Source organism: Scyliorhinus canicula, chromosome 10, assembly GCF_902713615.1.
Source record: "Scyliorhinus canicula chromosome 10, sScyCan1.1, whole genome shotgun sequence".
NCBI lineage: Eukaryota > Metazoa > Chordata > Chondrichthyes > Carcharhiniformes > Scyliorhinidae > Scyliorhinus > Scyliorhinus canicula.
Window position 1 is genome coordinate 58,225,283 of NC_052155.1, and position 18,936 is coordinate 58,244,218.

The 18,936-nt window shown below is 52.6% G+C and overlaps 1 protein-coding gene across 3 annotated transcripts in view; it reads left to right on the forward strand.

Annotated features, from left to right (window-relative positions):
• The window catches only part of virma (vir like m6A methyltransferase associated), a 121,862-nt gene that overhangs the window by 5,649 nt on the left and 97,277 nt on the right, over nt 1–18,936 (forward strand). For all 3 annotated transcript variants that reach the window (XM_038809011.1, XM_038809013.1, XM_038809012.1), the window contains exons 2-4: nt 5,208–5,323; nt 6,205–6,291; nt 10,756–10,804. In XM_038809011.1, the coding sequence (XP_038664939.1) occupies nt 5,208–5,323; nt 6,205–6,291; nt 10,756–10,804 (252 nt within the window). The remainder of the gene's footprint in view (nt 1–5,207; nt 5,324–6,204; nt 6,292–10,755; nt 10,805–18,936) is intronic.

The window sequence follows — 18,936 nt, forward strand, 5'->3', positions numbered from 1 at the left end:
TGGCCTCCTTCTGCACTGTAAAGTCTATGATTCTATTGTCACAAGTAGGTTTACATTAACACTGTGATGAAGTTACTGTAAAAAGCCCCTCGTCGCCTGTTCGGGTACACAGAGGAGAACTCAGAATGCCCAATTCACTAACAGCAGACACGGAGAACGTGCAGACTCCCCACAGACAGTGACCCAAGCCGGGAATTGAACCTGGGACCCTGGCGCTGTGAAGCAACAGTGCTAACCACTGTGCTACCATGCCACCTTTTGAATTGCTGTCACTCTTAAGTATGCAAAGATAAGACTCAGTGAAAAGCAAAAAACTATTTTCTTTGAGGTAGCCTTAACAAAGGAAATTAAAGTTCCATTTGAACGCAAAGGAGGAACAGCATGAATGTTAGTAAAGTAGGACTGGGGCTAAGGGTAGAACTGAAGGTAGGAGCGTAAAACAGGTGGTCAGTCCTACAAGGGATTAATAAACTCTCTGAGAACAAGGTGGAGAATTAAAATGACAGACCAGCAGAAGCTTGGAATCATGTTTGCGGACTGAACAGTGGTCACTCAAGCTGTGTTTGGTCCAGTAGAATAACAGGGCTCACATAATGAGCAGCAAATATGTGGACTAAGTTGAAAGGAGTACATGCAAACAAGTGCTCCCCTTAAAGGAGTCTATGGGGCTTAGACAGTGAGGAGAGAAGAGGTAAAATGGCAGGTGTTGCATCTCCTGCATATGCATGTGGGATGAGGTGTTGGGGTTGATTGATTTTAATTAATTATGAATTATTAATTTTAAAATTGCTTTATACTCTACAGATTGCTGTGACATAATATATTTTTGTTTTCCAACATTTTTGTAATATTTTATATTATAAACATTTAAGTTCAAATGCTTAGCTTTTTGTATTCATTTTGTTTGATTCTGCTAACTGAATTACTTTTAGCTCCAAAATTCCTATTTTTCACGAGCCCATTCATCCACGTATAACGGCACATTTTCATGTGTGTGTGTCCGCGTGGCAGTGGGGGAAGCTTTTAAAATAAAGTTAGAGTACCCAATTATTTTTTTCCCAATTAATGGGCAATTTAGCGCAGCCAGTCACCTACCCTGCACATCTTTTAGGGTTGTGGGGTTGAGACCGACGCAGACATGGGGAGAATGCACAAACTCCACACGCACAGCTAACCACTGTGTTACCGTGCTGCCCATTTTGACCTAATGGTAGGTTTGGATTAGTGCCCTCGGGTTAGGTGCGGTGATAATTGGCAAGCATTCTTTTTGTCCAGCATCCCTTGTGGGCAGGATATTGGGTGAGGGCAGGAAAAGCTCCGTTATCTTCTGCTTCTTGATAATGTGCTGAAGGGCAGCATGGTGGCGCAGTGGTTAGCACTGCGGCCTCATGGCGCCGAGGTCCCAGGTTCGATTCCGGCTCTGGGTCACTGTCCGTGTGGAGTTTGCATGTTTTCCCCATGTTTGCGTGGGTTTTACCCTCACAACCCAAAAAAATGTGCAGGGTAGGTGGATTGGCCACGCTAAATTGCCCCTTAATTGGAAAAAAATGAATTGGGAATTCTAAATTTATTTAAAAAAAAGAAAGTGTACTGACATGCTTATGGAAAATGGTGAAATTGATGAGGTAGCTGAAGGCACTCCGAGCCTGTGAAACCCGAGCCTGTGAAACCTAACAAGGAGCTGAAGCTTTAGAAGGGAAAGGAAAATGAGAGGAAAAGCAAAAAGAAGTAATATTGGAGTATGCTGTTGCTTCTCCTACTCAAAAGAAATGTGAGGCTTGTAGAATTTTCTTTGCAGAATGTTACATATGTGCACTTTAATATTTGCGCTTTTGCTCTCCTAATGCTGACGACATGTTAAGACAGTACAACCTATTAACCTAAGTGATCATTCTTCATGTGTGACCTTGGCCTGGACAGTCTACAACTGCTTTATGACCTTTCCAACATCATAAGGTGTGAAATGGGGATGGTCAACACCATTCTCAACTTCTCTGATGCTGAAACAGTCCATGTCGATATGCAGCATGATCGGGACGATATTCCGGTTTGGGCTGACGAGTAAGAATACTTGGCTGATCAATAAGAATAAACAACAACATCTCTTCCACAATAGTCCTTAATACTGGGTCCCGCAAGGCTGCATACTTAGACCCCTACTATACTCCCTGTACACACACGACTGCGTGGCAAAATTTTGTTACAACTCCATCCACAAGTTTGTTGACGAAACGACCACAGTGGGCCGGATCTCGAATAACGACGAGTCAGAATACAGGAGGGAGATAGAGAACCTAGTGGAGTGATGCAGCAACAACAAGCTATCACTCAATGGCAGCAAAACTAAAGAGCTGGTCATTGACTTAAGGAAGAAAAATACTGTATGCACCCCTGTCAGCATCAACGGGGCCGAGGTGGAGGTGGTTAGCAGTTTGAAATTCCTAGGGGTACACATCTCCAAAACTTTGCCCTTGTCCATCCACGTCGACACTACCACCAAGAAAGTACAACAGCACCTCTACTTCCTCAGGAAACTAAGGAAATTCGGCATGTCCACATTAACTCTTAGCAACTTTTACAGATGCACCATAGAAAGCATCCTATCTGGCTGCATCACAGCCTGGTATGGCAACTGCTCGGCCCAAGACCGCAAGAAATTTCAGAGAGTCGTGAACACAGCCCAGTCTATCCCACAAACCTGCCTCCCATCCATTGACTCCAACTATACCTCCCGCTGCCTGGGGAAAGCGGGCAGCATAATCAAAGGCCCCTCCCACCCGGCTTACTCACTCTTTCAACTCCTTTCATCGGGCACGAGATACAAAAGTCTGGGAACATGCACGAACAGACTCAAAAAAAACTTCTTCCCCACTGTTACCAGTCTCCTAAACGGCCCTCTTATGGACTGACCTGATTAACACTACACCCCTGTATGCTTCACCTGTGCCGGTGTCTGTGTAGTTACATTGTGTACCTTGTGTTGCCCTATTATCTATTTTCTTTTCTTTTCATGTACTTAATGATCTGTTGAGCTTCTCTCAGAAAAATACTTTTCACTGTACCTCTGTACACGTGACAATAAATAAAATCCAATCCAACAAGTGGCAGGTAACATTGGTGCCACACAAGTGGAGGCATTGACCATTCCAGCAAGAGAGAATCTAACCCTCTCCCCGTGACATTCAGTGGCACTATTACCGCTGAATTACCCCATTATCAACATCCTGGGGGTTTACAGTTGCCCAAAAACTGACTGGACTAGCCATATACTTACTGTAGCTAAAAGTGCACGCCAGAGGCTGGAATTGTGCAGCGAGTAACTCTCTTCCAAAGCCCGTCCACCATTTGCAAGGCACAAGTCAGGGGTGTGATGGAGTACTCTCCAATTGCCTATGTGAGTGCAGCTCCGACAGCATTCAAGAAGCTCAACACCTTCCAGAACAAAGCATCTTGCTTGGTTTACACCCCATCTATCACTTTAAACATTCACTTCCTCCACCACTGGTGCAGCATGGCCAAGTTTGTACCACCTACAAGACGCACTCCAGCAACTCTGCAAGGGTCCTTGAACAGCACCTTCCGAACCCATGACCTCGACCACCTAGGCCAAAGGCAGCAGATGCATGGGAACAGCGTCACCTGCAAGTTTCCCTTCAAGTTACATACCACCCTGACATGAAACTATAATGCTCTTCCTTACTGTAGCTCGGCCAAAATTCTGGAACTTCTTTCCTCGTAGCAATGTGGGTATGCCAAAGCCACATGGACTGCAGCAGTTCCAGAAGGGCAGTTCACTATCACCTTAGGGGCATTTTGGGATGGGAAATAACTGTTGGCCTAATCAGTGACGCTATATCCTGTGAAAGATTACAGTGGGTTAGAATTCTTTGAGGAGGTAACGAGGAAGTTAGAGAAAGGAGAGCCTGTGGACTTGATATATTTGGATTTCCATTGACAAGGTGCGTACGGGAGGCTGCTAAATAAGATTAGAGCCCATGGTGATCGGAGCAAGGTACTGGCATGGATAGAGGATTGGCTGATTGACTGAAGGCAGAGAGTCGGGATGAAGGGGCCTTTTTCAGGATGGCAGCCGGAGACGAGTAGTGTTCTACAGTGGTCAGTGTTGGAACCACGACTATTCACAATTATACATTAACGATCTGGAAGAAGGAACTGAGGGCATTGTTGCTAATTTTACAGATGCAGATGATGCAAAAATCTGTCGAGGGACATGTATTATTGAGGAATCGGGGAGGCTGCAGAAGGACTTGGACAGGCTGGGAGAGTGGGCAAAGAAGTGGCAGATGGACTACAGTGTGGAAAAATGTGAGGTTATGCACTTTGGTTGGAAGAATAGAGGCGTAGACTATTTCCTAGATGGGGAAAGGCTTTGGGAATCTGAAACACAAAGGGGCATGTGAGTCCTTGTTCAGAATTCTCTTAAGGTTAACATGCAAGTTCAGTTGGCAGTTAGGAAGGCAAATGCAATGTTAGCATTCATGTCAAGAGAGCTAGAATTAAGATCAGGGATGTACTGCTTAAGCTTGTAAGGCTCTGGCCAGACCCCATTTAGAATATTGTGAGCAGTTTTGGGCCCTGTATCTAAGGAAGGATGTGCTGGCCTTGGAGGGGTCCAGAGGAGGTTCACAAGAATGATCCAGGGATTGAAGGCCTTGTCATATGAGGAGCTGGTGTACTCAATGGAATTTTGAAGGATGAGGCGGAATCTCATTGAAATTTGCAGAATACTGAAAGGCCTAGATAGAGTGGATGTGGAGAGGATGATTCCACTTGTAGGAAAAACTAGAGCTCGAAGACACAGCCTCAGACTGATGGGATGATCCTTTAAAACAGAGATGAGGAGGAATTTCTTCAGCCAGAGGGTGGTGAATCTGTGGAACTCTTTGCAGCAGAAGGCTCTGGAGGCCTAATCACGGTGTCTTTAAGACAGAGATAGATAGGTTCTTGATTAATAAAGGGATCAGGGGTTACAGGGAGAAGGCAGGAAAATGGGGTAAGAAACATATCAGCCATGGCCGAATAGTGGAGCAGACCTGATGGGCCGAATAGCCTCCTTCTGCACTGTAAATTCTAAGATTACACACTCCCCAGTATGAAACTAAGAAAATGTACTTGTGTTAAATTTTAGAATATGTATCCAAATTCAAAAACCATACTTAAATGTTTTTTATTCTCTTACCTTGTAGCAGAATACTCATGTGGATGTAGTTCGCTTTCCTTGTGTGGTTTACATAAATGAAGTTCGCGTCATTCCTCCTGGAATCAAAGCTCACAATAGCTTGCCTGACAGCAGGGCATATGGGTAAGTGTGGAGGAAGGTTAATATCTTTTCTTGAAAGTAATTTAAGTCTCAGTGTCATTGGCAGGCTGTTTGCATCTAAAATAACATGGTGGCTTGTAATATTTGATCGCATTAATGCTTTGATTTGCTTAAAATGTTTACTTCTGAATTAATATAATAAATATGTATATCGCATGCAAACAGTGCACACGTGTATGTGTGTGTGTATATATATAGGAAGGCGGTGGCATAATGGTATTGTCGCTGGACTAGTAATTCCAGAGTAATGCTCTGGGGCCCCTGGCTTGAACCCCACCTTAGCAGATGGTTTAGCACAGTGGGCTAAACAGCTTGCTTGTAATGCAGAACCAGGCCAACAGCGTGGGTTCAATTCCCGTACCAGCCTCCCTGAACAGGCGCCAGAATGTGGCTTCTAGGGGCTTTTCACAGTAACTTCATTGAAGCCTACTCGTGATAATAAGCGATTATTATTATTAGATGGTGAAATTTGAATTCAGTAAAAATCTGGAATTAAAAGTCTAATGATGACCATGAGACCATTGCCGATTCTTGTAAAAACCCATTTGTTCACTAATGTCCTTCAGGGAAGGAAACCTGCCGTCCTTACCCGGTCTGGTCTACATGTGACTCCAGACCCACATTGCAATCCAGTTGACTCTTAACTTCCCACCATTGAAATGGCCTAGCAAGCCACTCAGTTTAAGGGTATTTAGGGATGGGTAACAAATGCTGGCCGAGCCAGCGACGCCCGCATTCCAAAAAAACAAATAAAAATAATATTTAATATCCGTATAGATTGTGTTTATGCTTATATTGTAAACCCCCTAGATTAGAATGTAGAGGGTTTTATCTGACCAATGTAATTGTTTCATGTTATGCAGGGAGACATCACCACATACATTTCAGCTGGACCTGTTTTTCAACAATGTCAGCAAACCAAGTGCACCTGTTTTTGACCGATTAGGAAGGTATGACTTGTCAAAGTGTAAGCCCTGACTGAAATGTTACATTCAGCACTGTGAAAGATTGTTTCTACAGTTGTTTTTATTTTGCCTTTCATTATGAACTTAGCCTGAATTAAATACTGATCGCCGTGAACATTTCTTTCCTCATCATTTATCTATGCTTTAAACTGTGTTCCATCAAACATGCATCTGAGCCAAACTTTGTTTATTTGTGGATAACTGATTTTTAAAATCTCCTTTCCCTTTCACAATTGCATAATTGCATTCCATCCAGTTTAAGATCACAGGTGGACTCCAGTCTATAGTTTGGCTTGCAAATTTGTGCTACAACATGGATCTGTTTTTATAGGAACGTGATCCGATAAGCTTCTATTGGTAGGCAAGGTGAAGCCATGTCTTTCACAAAAAGTGGAATTTGCTTCTATCCAAGGATCACTGGTTATTTTGCACTTTTAATTAGAAAGTATAAAATATATACATATATATATGTATAAATTTATGGGATGTGGGTGTCGCTGGTTTGGTCAGCATTTATTGCCCATCCCTAGTTGCCCTTCAGAAGGTGATGGTGAGTTGCCTTCTTGAACTGCTGCAGTCCTTGACTGTAAATGGTGTGTTTTTACTCCAAGGTGTTTGTCTTCCCAATTACAGAGCAACATCACAGCCAGATCTTCCTGCCGCAAAAAAGTGCACTATTAGATTTCTTGAAAAGTTTGGCAATGAGATAGTGAAACTCAATTACATGATCCATAAACAACCCATCTGTAAATAATGTTATCACATTTTTATGATTCCCAATGACGCACTTAAATTGTATAACCTGTTAAAATGTATTAAACCAAAGAGAGCAGTGTAATTCTAGAACTCTCTTGTTGGAACAGTGTTTTTTTTTTGGCTTTTTATCTCTGCCTGTTGTATTTCAGTCAGCTGTGGCATTCAAGTGACGTGCAGCCAAGTACATCCAGCCATCCTCATTCAATTCATCACCTCCTGCAGTCCTGATTTTCACATTACATTTGTCATAATGGCTTAACCTCCAACTGGTGTCTTCTCACTATCTATCGATGGGGATAAGTAGCACTGTAAGGTGTAGCAGTGTGCGAGGAAGAAGAAAATTAACCTGTACATGTTGCTATGACATCACTCCAAACAACCGATTTAAACTTTCACCATGATCGAATAGCTAAGAACAGTGACTGTTCTAACAATCCACTTGCCGTGTACTTCCCACAGCTGTGCGTACTCAGCCCCCTACTATACTCCCTATACAAACATGATTGTGTGGCAAAATTTGGCTGCAACTCCATCTACGAGTTTGCTGGTGACACAACCGTAGTGGGTTCGGATCTTGAACAATGATGAATCAGAGTACAGGAGGGAGAGATAGAACCTAGTGGCGTGGTGTAATGACAACAATCTCCCCCTCAATGTCAGCAAAACTAAGGAGCTGGTCATTGACTTCAGGAAGCAAAGTATCGTACACAGCCCCTGTCTGCATCAATATTGCCGAGGTGAAGATGGTTGACAGCTTCAAATTCCTACGTTTGCACATCATCAACAGTCTGTTCCGGTCCACCCATGCGATGCTACAGCCAAGAAAGCACAAAAGCGTTAATACTTCCACAGGAAACTAAGGAAATTCGTCATGTCCACGTTGACTCTATCAAGTTTTACAGATCCGCCATAGAAAGCATTCTATTTGGCTGCATCACAGCCTGGTATGGTAACTGCTCAGCACAAGATCGTAAGCAACTACAGAGAATTGTGAACACATCCCAGTCCATCATGCTAACCCACCTCCCATCCATTGACTCTGTCTACACCTTCCGCCACCTGCCACCTCCCACTGCCATAGGAAAATGGGCAGCTTAATCAAAGACCCCTCCCACCCGGGTAATTCTCTCTTCCAACTTCTTCCATCGGGCAGGAGACACAAAAGTCTGAGAACACGCATTAACAGATTCAAAAACATCTTCTTCCCCGCTGTTACCAGACTCCTGAATGATCCTCATATGGACTGAACTGACCTCTCCACACATGTTCTCTACTGAGTAGCACTACACTCTGTATGCTTCACCCGATGTCTTATGTTTTATGTATTCAGATTCTGTATTTATATTATGTCCTACTTTTTCATGTATGGAACGATCTGTCTGGATTTTATGCAGAACAATACTTTTCACGCTACCAGAGTTGCCAACTAGTACGGGTTTTCTGTATTTTATACGGAAAATCCGTTTGAATACGGAAGTACGCTTTCTCTCATTGGGATACAAAAAAGCCACCTCCCGAAACACGTTATTTGGTTTCCTTGGTGACAGGGCCTCGTGCAGAGGCCCTGCCTCCTCTCCTCTCCACCCCGCACAATCGTATGCAGAGAGGAGGGGCGGGGCCTCTGCATGGAGTCCTGTCGCCAAGGAAACCAATACGTGCCTCGATGCCTCATATGCGAGACCGTGCAAAGATCAGGATCACCTGACAGTGTCTGACAGTTCGAGCAGTCTCTGAGGCATTGAGGTGCCTGAATTTTATTGTGATAAAACAATCACATCAAGGGAGAGTAGACTACAGTAAGTAGACGCAACACTAGCTCTATCATTGATCTTTGTAGAGCACTGTTATGTATTTAAAGAAAAGAAAGGGCTGGAAATACTCTGGTCAGGCAGCATCAATGGGGAGAGAAGCAGAGTTGACGTTTCCGAATTGTTGAAAGGTCATTGATCTGAAATTTTAACTCCACTTTTCTCTTTCTATAGTGATGGAGTGCAGCTATAATACATTACACATTAAGTTTCAGCAGAATTCAGTTCATAAATCCTTGTGTTGCTTGTGGAATCTGCGTTTTTTGCTGTGAGCGTGAAACAAAAATGCTGAATCATCATGCATCTATTTTTAAAAATGAAACATTTTATTAAAGTATTTGTAATTTTCTAATAATAACAATAACAACAACAGAAAAGAAAGCAAATCCAAATATAAACATGATACATCATTTCCATCCCTAACAAGTCCCTCCTACCCTTAACAGAAAATAGCCTAACTTCTCCCCTCCCCCCTTTAGATTATTGACTCTGCTGAAAGTTAATTTTTCCCGAAGAAGTCGATAAACGGCTGCCACCTCCGGATGAACCCTAGCGTTGACCCCCTTCGGGCGAACTTGATTTTCTCAAGACTGAGAAACCCAGCCATTTTGCTAACCCAGGTCTCTGATCTTGGGGGCTTTGTGACCCTCCATGCTAGCAATATCCGTCTCTGGGCTACCAGGGGGGCAAAGGTCAGCCTCTCTCGCCCCCTGGACCCCCGGATCTTCCGACACTCCAAAGATCGCCACCTCTGGACTCGGCACCACCCATGTTTTTAGTACCGTGGACATGACATCCGCAAAACCCTGCCAGAATCCGCTAAGCTTCAGGCACGTCAAAATATATGGGCAAGATTTGCTGCCCCCCCCCCCCCCCCCCCCCTCCCGGGTACGCTTCACACACCTGTCCTCTACCCCCAAAAACTTGCTCATCCGGGACACCATCATGTGTGCCCGGTGAACTACCTTAAATTGATTATGCATCTATTTAACCACACCTTCTGCTTTCTACTTTTTGTGACCATTCTTTTCTTTGTGCTCTTTTACCTTTTACTATCATAAACCCTAATTTGAACATCAAATCTGATAGTGCTACTTCATGAAAATATGTTTTGAAAAAAGAAATGCACTGGATTCCTTTGTCTAGATACAGTTTCTTGTAAGAATTCAAATAAGTTAATCAAACGTTCAGGACAATTTTGAACTTCATATAAAAAGGCAAATGTTTGTTCACGTTTGTCATTAGATTTACTGAATGTTTGAAACTTAATTTGAAAACACCCACTCACAATGATGTACATGTACAAAGCATTGGATTTGCATTTTCCATTTGTGTTTTAGATTTGTGCAATGAAGGTGTAAAGCTATACTTCAATTGATGGTCATTTTTCCTTTGGAAGAAAATCTTTCTGCCAAAATACTGAATTTTGGTATCTGGAATATTGATTTCTATTTGGAAAGGTTGGCAGCTCTGCTGTACCTCGGTACATGTGACAATAAACCCAAATCCTTCCTGTTGCCTAGCTGAGATATACTAACTTACTACAGACTAGCGAGTGAATCTGTGCCTTACTAGGTCACTACATGTGGCATATTTGCCACCTCAAGTGTCAGAGAAGTAATTATTTCGGATTTTTACAAAAAAAATGACTTGTATTTTGTGAGTGATTAATAAAAGGACCAATAAACAATGTGGAGACAATGTTTCAACTTTCAAACTGAACATTGAAAATTCGAAAATAAGCAAAACGTTGAGCTGTTTTGTTGAATTGGTTGTGTATTAAAGAAGTTTCATCAATGAGATTGTTTTGTTGATGCGTCTTGGGTATGCAGTTAAATGAAGCAATATTTTAAAGAAATGTTCTTTGATTCTTATTTTTCCTTAGCTTTGATTATGATGAAAATGCATCGATTATTTTTAGACCAAACAATAAGGTAAGTTTTTTTTTGCATTACTCACTGTGTTTTGTGGTGTTCAAATGCTTTTATAAGCTGCATGCAGTTTGTCTTGATCTTCCCTTCAGTTAGTAATTTGTCTTTCTTCTACTTTAAATTATGTGCATTGTCAGTGAACGGATGCAGCAGTGATCTGCCATGACTCCTAAATTGGTTACCCGATTGCTACATGATTTGTTCTCACTTTTATTAGACAATTCTGATTTCTTTCAGTTAACTGAAGGAGATACATTTGTACAGAACCAGTCAAATTTCCCCTTCCAATGCGTCAATTTTAATTTGGTACCACTAATAATTACATTGTTTGCCATTTTACCTGTATATCATCAAAATTTAAATGTAGTGTTCATTTAGTTGTTCCAAAATGCTTGTCGTGTCGATAACAAAAAGTTGGCAAAGCATGTTAATCTTCAAATCAGTCATCAAATTTTGTAGCTGGAGCCCCATAATTGTGTTTAAAACCTGTTTAGAACAAAACTAAAAGCAGAAAATGCTACAAACACTTTGGAGGTTATGGCAGCATCTGTGGAGAGGAATATTTTGTGTTGATATCCTTTAATTAGAACTTGGAAAAGTTAAAGATGTAATAGGTTTTGATCAACAGGTGGAGAGCACCAATGGTGTTACTGGGATAGGGCGGGGTAGTCTGGTAGGGTTCTATTTTAAAGTGTCGGCGCAGACTCGATGGGCCGACTGACTGCCTCCAGCACTGTACAGATTCTGTGGATCTACAGATGGAACAAGGACAAAAGAAAGGCCTGATAGCATGAAAGTCAGGAGAGAGTGAATGACAGGGCCAAAGAGAATAGTGATGGGGGGGGGGGGGGGGGGGAGAGAAAATAAACATTTTGAACAGATTATGTGGTCTCCTATATTGGATGCGACTAAACACATTTTCATTTAGTCCACAAGTATGACCGTGAGCTTCTAGTGGCCTGTCATTTCAATTCGCCACCTTACTTTCCACTGACATTTACATCCTCTGCCTACTGCACTGTTCCAGTGAAGCTCAATGTATGCTTGAGGAACAGCACCTCTTCATTCAATTATGCACTTGTACAGCTTTCCAGGTTAAACATGGAGTTCAACAATTTCAGACTATAATCTCTGCTCCATTTTAAATTCCAGTCAACAGCACATCTGCTCTAGATGCCTCTTTTTGTTTCTTTGTTTCTTTCCTTGGCCCTGGTTCGCACACTTCTATCACTTTTCACTCTATCACAGATCTTTTTGACCTTGACCCACCCATTCCTTGCTCAAAATCTATTGGGCGCGATTCTCTGACCTCACGCCGGTTCGGAGAATAGCAGGCCGCGCCGGTTTTTCACGCGACGCTGGTCCGACGCGCTCCCGCTATTCTCCGAAATTAGAAATATTTTTACATCGGTTTTCCCACGGATAACCTTGTCAAACGCCCCGATACGGCCAAACAGCTGACTATCCGGCCCTCCGTTATTCTCCGGCCCAGATGGGCCGAAGTCCCGACGTCGTGACGCCAGGTTATGACGCCGGCTATCACAGCTGCTTTTTAAAGTCGCAGCCAGTCGTGCTGGCTGACGAGAGGAGCGAGAAGGTGAGCGGACCGCCAGAGTCTGGGCAGACCGGGGGAAGCATCCCCGAGAAGGCAGCAAACAGGGGGGGGGGAAGAGGGAGAGGAGGGGTGGGGGGTTGAGAGGGAGGGGGGAGAGTGAGGGGGCGAGGAGGGAGGGGGGAGAGGGAGAGAAGGAGGGGGTAGGGGAGAGGGGTGGGGGGAGGGAGTAGAGGGGTGGGTGGGGTAAAGGGGTGGGTGGGGTAGAGGGGGGGGGAGGGGGTAGTGGGGGGAGGGGGTAGTGGGGGGGAGGGGGTAGTGGGGGGGAGGGGGTAGTGGGGGGGAGGGGTGTAGAAGGGTGGGGGGGAGGGGGTGGGGGGGTAGAGGGGTGGGGGGGTAGAAGGATGGGGGGTAGAGGGGTGGGGGGGAGGAGAGGGGTAGGGGTGGGGTAGAGGGGTGGGGGGTGGGGGGAGGAGAGAGGAGAGAGGGGTGGGGAGGGGGGTGGGGAGAGGTGTGGGAGGGGGGGGAGGGAGAGGGGTAGGGGTGGAGGGGGGTGGGGAGGGGAGGGGGGGTGGGGGAGGGGTGAGGGGTGGGGGAGGGTGTGGGGGGGGGGGTGGGGAGGGGTGAGGGTGTGGGGGGAGGGGTGGGGTGGGGGGAGGGGTGGGGTGGGGGAGGGGGTGGGGGGGAAGGGGTGGAGGGGTGGGGGAGGGTGGGGGGAGGGGTTGTGGGGGGGGGAGGGGTGGGGGGGTGGGGGGGGGAGGGGTGGGGGAGGGTGGGGGGTGGGGGAGGGGAGGGGGGAGGGGGAGGGGAGATGGATGGGTGGGGGGGGAGATGGATGGGTGGGGGGGGAGGGAGATGGGTGGGTGGGGGGGGAGGGGAGATGGGTGGGTGGGGGGGAGGGGAGGTGGGTGGGTGGGGGGGAGGGGAGGTGGGTGGGTGGGAGGGGGGGAGGGGAGATGGGTGGGTGGGGGGGAGGGGAGGTGTGTGTGTGTGGGGGAGGGGAGGTGGGTGGGGGGGAGGGGAGGTGGGTGGGTGGGGGGGAGGGGAGGTGGGTGGGTGGGGGGGAGGGGGGGGAGATGGGTGGGGGGGAGGGGGGGAGATGGGTGGGGGGGAGGGGGGGGGAGATGGGTGGGTGGGGGGGAGGGGAGATGGGTGGGTGGGGGGGAGGGGAGATGGGTGGGTGGGGGGAGGGGAGATGGGTGGGTGGGGGGGAGGGGAGATGGGTGGGTGGGGGGAGGGGAGATGGGTGGGTGGGGGGAGGGGAGATGGGTGGGTGGGGGGGAGGGGAGATGGGTGGGTGGGGGGGAGGGGAGATGGGTGGGTGGGGGGGAGGGGAGATGGGTGGGTGGGGGGGAGGGGAGAGGGGTGGGGTAAGAGGGGAGATGGGTGGGGGGGAGAGGGGTGGAGAGGGGAGGGGAGATGGGTGAGAGGGGAGATGGGAGGGGAGATGGGTGGGGGAGAGGGGTGGGGGGAGAGCGGTGGAGAGGGGAGGGGAGATGGGTGAGAGGGGAGATGGGTGGGGGGAGAGGGGTGGAGATGGGAGGGGAGATGGGTGGGGGGAGAGGGGTGGAGATGGGAGGGGAGATAGGTGGGGGAGAGGGGAGAGGGGTGGGGTGGGGAGGAGGGGAGAGGGGTGGGGTGGGGAGGAGGGGAGAGGGGTGGGGTGGGGAGGAGGGGAGAGGGGTGGGGTGGGGAGGAGGGGAGAGGGGTGGGGTGGGGAGGAGGGGAGAGGGGTGGGGTGGGGAGGAGGGGAGAGGGGTGGGGTGGGGAGGAGGGGAGAGGGGTGGGGTGGGGAGGAGGGGAGAGGGGTGGGGTGGGGAGGAGGGGAGAGGGGTGGGGTGGGGAGGAGGGGAGAGGGGTGGGGTGGGGAGGAGGGGAGAGGGGTGGGGTGGGGAGGAGGGGAGAGGGGTGGGGTGGGGAGGAGGGGAGAGGGGTGGGGAGGAGGGGAGAGGGGTGGGGTGGGGAGGAGGGGAGAGGGGTGGGGTGGGGAGGAGGGGAGAGGGGTGGGGAGGAGGGGAGAGGGTGGGGTGGGGAGGAGGGGAGAGGGGTGGGGTGGGGAGGAGGGGAGAGGGGTGGGGTGGGGAGGAGGGGTGGGGGAGAGGGAGGAGGGGAGAGGGGTGGGGTGGGGAGGAGGGGAGAGGGGTGGGGGAGAGGGGTGGGGAGGAGGGGAGAGGGGTGGGGGAGAGGGGTGCGGGGAGAGGGGTGGGGTGGGGAGGAGGGGAGAGGGGTGGGGGAGAGGGGTGCGGGGAGAGGGGAGAGGGGTGGGGAGAGGGGTGCGGGGAGAGGGGAGGGGGGAGAGGGGAGAGGGGTGGGGGGAGGGGAGAGGGGTGGGGGGAGAGGGGTGGGGGAGAGGGGTGGGGGGAGAGGGGTGGGGGGGAGAGAGGGGAGGAGGGAGGAGGGGTGGGGGGGAGGAGGGGAGAGGTGTGGGGGAGAGGGGAGGAGGGGGAGAGGTGTGGGGGGAGGGGAGAGGGGTGGGAGGGAGAGGGGAGGAGGGGAGAGGTGTGGGGGGAGGGGAGAGGTGTGGGAGGGAGGGGAGAGGGGAGGAGGGAGATGGGTGGGGGAGAGGGGTGGGGTGGGGAGGAGGGGAGAGGGGTGGGGGGAGAGGGGTGGGGCGAGAGGGGTGGGGTGGGGAGGAGGGGAGAGGGGTGGGGGGAGAGGGGTGGGGGGTGGGGGGGAAGGGCGAGAGGGGTGGGGTGGGGAGGAGGGGAGAAGGGTGGGGGGAGAGGGGTGGGGGGTGGGGGGGAAGGGCGAGAGGGGGGAGGGGTGGAGGGGAGAGGGGTGGAGGGGAGAGGGGTGGAGGGGAGAGGGGTGGGGGGTAAGGGCGAGAGGGGGAGGGGAGAGGGGTGGGGCGAGGGGAGAGGGGTGGAGGGGAGAGGGGTGGGGTGGGGAGGAGGGGAGAGGGGTGGGGGGAGAGGGGTGGGGGGTGGGGGGAAGGGCGGGAGGGGTGGAGGGGAGAGGGGTGGAGGGGAGAGGGGTGGGGGGTAAGGGCGAGAGGGGGAGGGGAGGGGGGTGGGGAGAGGGGTGGGGCGAGGGGAGAGGGGTGGGGGAGGGGTGGGGGTGGAGGGGAAAGGGGTGGGGTGGAGGGGAAAGGGGTGGGGAGGAGGGGTGGGGCGAGGGGTGGAGGGGAGAGGGGTGGGGGGTAAGGGCGAGAGGGGGAGGGGAGAGGGGTGGGGGGGTGGGGAGAGGGGTGGGGCGAGGGGAGAGGGGTGGAGGGGAGAGGGGTGGGGGAGGGGTGGGGGAGGAGGGGTAGGGGGTGGGGGTGGAGGGGAAAGGGGTGGGGTGGAGGGGAAAGGGGTGGGGAGGAGGGGAGAGGGGTGGAGGGGAGAGGGGTGGGGAGAGGGGTGGGAGGGGAGAGGGGTGGGGGGAGGGGGGGGGGGTGGGGAGGGGTGGGGGGAGGGGGTAGGGGAGGGGGTAGGGGAGGGGAGAGGGGTGGGGGGTGGGGGTAGGGGTGGGGGGGAGTGGGGAGGGGGTAGGGGTGGGGGGGAGTGGAGAGGGGGTAGGGGTGGGGTGGAGGGGAAAGGGGTGGGGAGAGGGGTGGGGGAGGGGAGAGGGGAGAGGGGAGGGGAGGGGAGAGGGGTGGGGGGAGGGGGTAGGGGTAGGGGAGGGGAGAGGGGTGGGGGGGAGGGGGTTGGGGGTAGGGGTGGGGGGTAGGGGAGGGGGTAGGGGTGGGGGGGAGTGGAGAGGGGGTAGGGGTGGAGGGGGGGGGAGTGGAGAGGGGGTAGGGGTGGGGTGGTGAGGAGGGGGGCTGGGGTGGAGGGGGTGGAGGGGCTGGGTGGTGGAGGGGTTGGGGTGGAGGGGTTTGGGGGGTGGGGGGGGTGGAGGTGTTGGGGGGGTGGAGGGAGGGGGGAAGAGTGGGGTGGGAGGGGGATGGAGGGAGGGTGAGGAAGGGGGAGGGTGAGGAGAGGGGGGAGAGGGAGGGTGAGTAGGGGCGGTGGGGGGGAGAGGGAGGGTGAGTAGGGGCGGTGGGGGGGGAGAGAGAGAGGGGGAGAGGGAGGGTGAGTAGGGGGTTGGGGGGGGGGGGAGAGAGAGAGGGGAGGGAGAGAGAGAGGGAAGGAGTGACTCGTCCATAGAGTCCACAGCCACAACCCGCAGTGGATGCAGGGCCACCTGCAGCAGCAGAGGGAATGGCCGAGGAGTTGCCAGTCGTTGAGCAGCATGGGGGCGGGGGGGAGGAGGAGGAGAGAGTGAGGGTGCAGCCAGGGCGCCAGAGGCGACGACCGAGGCCGAGGGTGTACCGTGCCCGGATCTCTTTCCAGACAATACCGGACATCACCTGCAGGAGGAGACTCCGGTTGAGTAGAGAGAACGTGACACATATCTGTCACCTCGTGGCCCATCTCGCGCCACGTGGAACAGGAGGAGGACACGCGATCCCGGTTGCCGTCAAGGTGACGGTCGCTCTTAACTTCTGTGCAACCGGCTCCTTCCGGTCTCCGAGCGGTGATCTCCCCGTCATCTCCCCGGGATCTCCCCGTCATCTCCCCGGGATCTCCCCGGGATCTCCCCGTCATCTCCCCGGGATCTCCCCGTCATCTCCCCGGGATCTCCCCGTCATCTCCCCGGGATCTCCCCGTCATCTCCCCGGGATCTCCCCGTCATCTCCCCGGGATCTCCCCGTCATCTCCCCGGGATCTCCCCGGGATCTCCCCGGGATCTCCCCGTCATCTCCCCGGGATCTCCCCGTCATCTCCCCGGGATCTCCCCGGGATCTCCCCGTCATCTCCCCGTCATCTCCCCGTCATCTCCCCGTCATCTCCCCGTCATCTCCCCGTCATCTCCCCGTCATCTCCCCGTCATCTCCCCGTCATCTCCCCGTCATCTCCCCGTCATCTCCCCGTCATCTCCCCGGGATCTCCCCGTCATCTCCCCGGGATCTCCCCGTCATCTCCCCGTCATCTCCCCGTCATCTCCCCGTCATCTCCCCGGGATCTCCCCGGGATCTCCCCGGGATCTCCCCGTCATCTCCCCGTCATCTCCCCGGGATCTCCCCGTCATCTCCCCGGGATCTCCCCGTCATCTCCCCGGGATCTCCCCGGGATCTCCCAGTCATCTCCCAGTCATCTCCCCGGGATCTCCCAGTCATCTCCCCGGGATCTCCCAGTCATCTCCCCGGGATCTCCCAGTCATCTCCCCGGGATCTCCCAGTCATCTCCCCGGGATCTCCCAGTCATCTCCCCGGGATCTCCCAGTCATCTCCCCGTCATCCCCCCGTCATCTCCCCGTCATCTCCCCGTCATCTCCCCGTCATCTCCCCGTCATCTCCCCGTCATCTCCCCGTCATCTCCCCGTCATCTCCCCGGGATCTCCCCGGGATCTCCCCGTCATCTCCCCGTCATCTCCCCGTCATCTCCCCGTCATCTCCCCGTCATCTCCCCGGGATCTCCCCGTCATCTCCCCGGGATCTCCCCGTCATCTCCCCGGGATCTCCCCGTCATCTCCCCGGGATCTCCCAGTCATCTCCCCGGGATCTCCCAGTCATCTCCCCGGGATCTCCCAGTCATCTCCCCGGGATCTCCCAGTCATCTCCCCGGGATCTCCCAGTCATCTCCCCGGGATCTCTCAGTCATCTCCCCGGGATCTCCCAGTCATCTCCCCGGGATCTCCCAGTCATCTCCCCGGGATCTCCCAGTCATCTCCCCGGGATCTCCCAGTCATCTCCCCGGGATCTCCCAGTCATCTCCCCGGGATCTCCCAGTCATCTCCCCGGGATCTCCCAGTCATCTCCCCGGGATCTCCCAGTCATCTCCCCGGGATCTCCCAGTCATCTCCCCGGGATCTCCCAGTCATCTCCCCGGGATCTCCCAGTCATCTCCCCGGGATCTCCCAGTCATCTCCCCGGGATCTCCCAGTCATCTCCCAGTCATCTCCCCGGGATCTCCCAGCCATCTCCCCGGGATCTCCCAGCCATCTCCCCGGGATCTCCCAGCCATCTCCCCGGGATCTCCCAGCCATCTCCCCGGGATCTCCCAGCCATCTCCCCGGGATCTCCCAGCCATCTCCCCGGGATCTCCCAGCCATCTCCCCGGGATCTCCCAGCCATCTCCCCGGGATCTCCCAGCCATCTCCCCGGGATCTCCCAGCCATCTCCCCGGGATCTCCCAGCCATCTCCCCGGGATCTCCCAGCCATCTCCCCGGGATCTCCCAGCCATCTCCCCGGGATCTCCCAGCCATCTCCCCGGGATCTCCCAGCCATCTCCCCGGGATCTCCCAGCCATCTCCCCGGGATCTCCCAGCCATCTCCCCGGGATCTCCCAGCCATCTCCCCGGGATCTCCCAGCCATCTCCCCGGGATCTCCCAGCCATCTCCCCGGGATCTCCCAGCCATCTCCCCGGGATCTCCCAGCCATCTCCCCGGGATCTCCCAGCCATCTCCCCGGGATCTCCCAGCCATCTCCCCGGGATCTCCCAGTCATCGGTGCACAGGTGCATCTGGGATGTGACCGACGCCCTCTATGCCATCGTGGACCGCTACATCACCTTTCCCGAGGACCGAGCAAGTCAACATTCACGAGCTCGTGGATTTGCCAGCGTGGCCGGGATACCGATGGTGCAGGGGGTCATCAATTGTATTCACATCCCCAT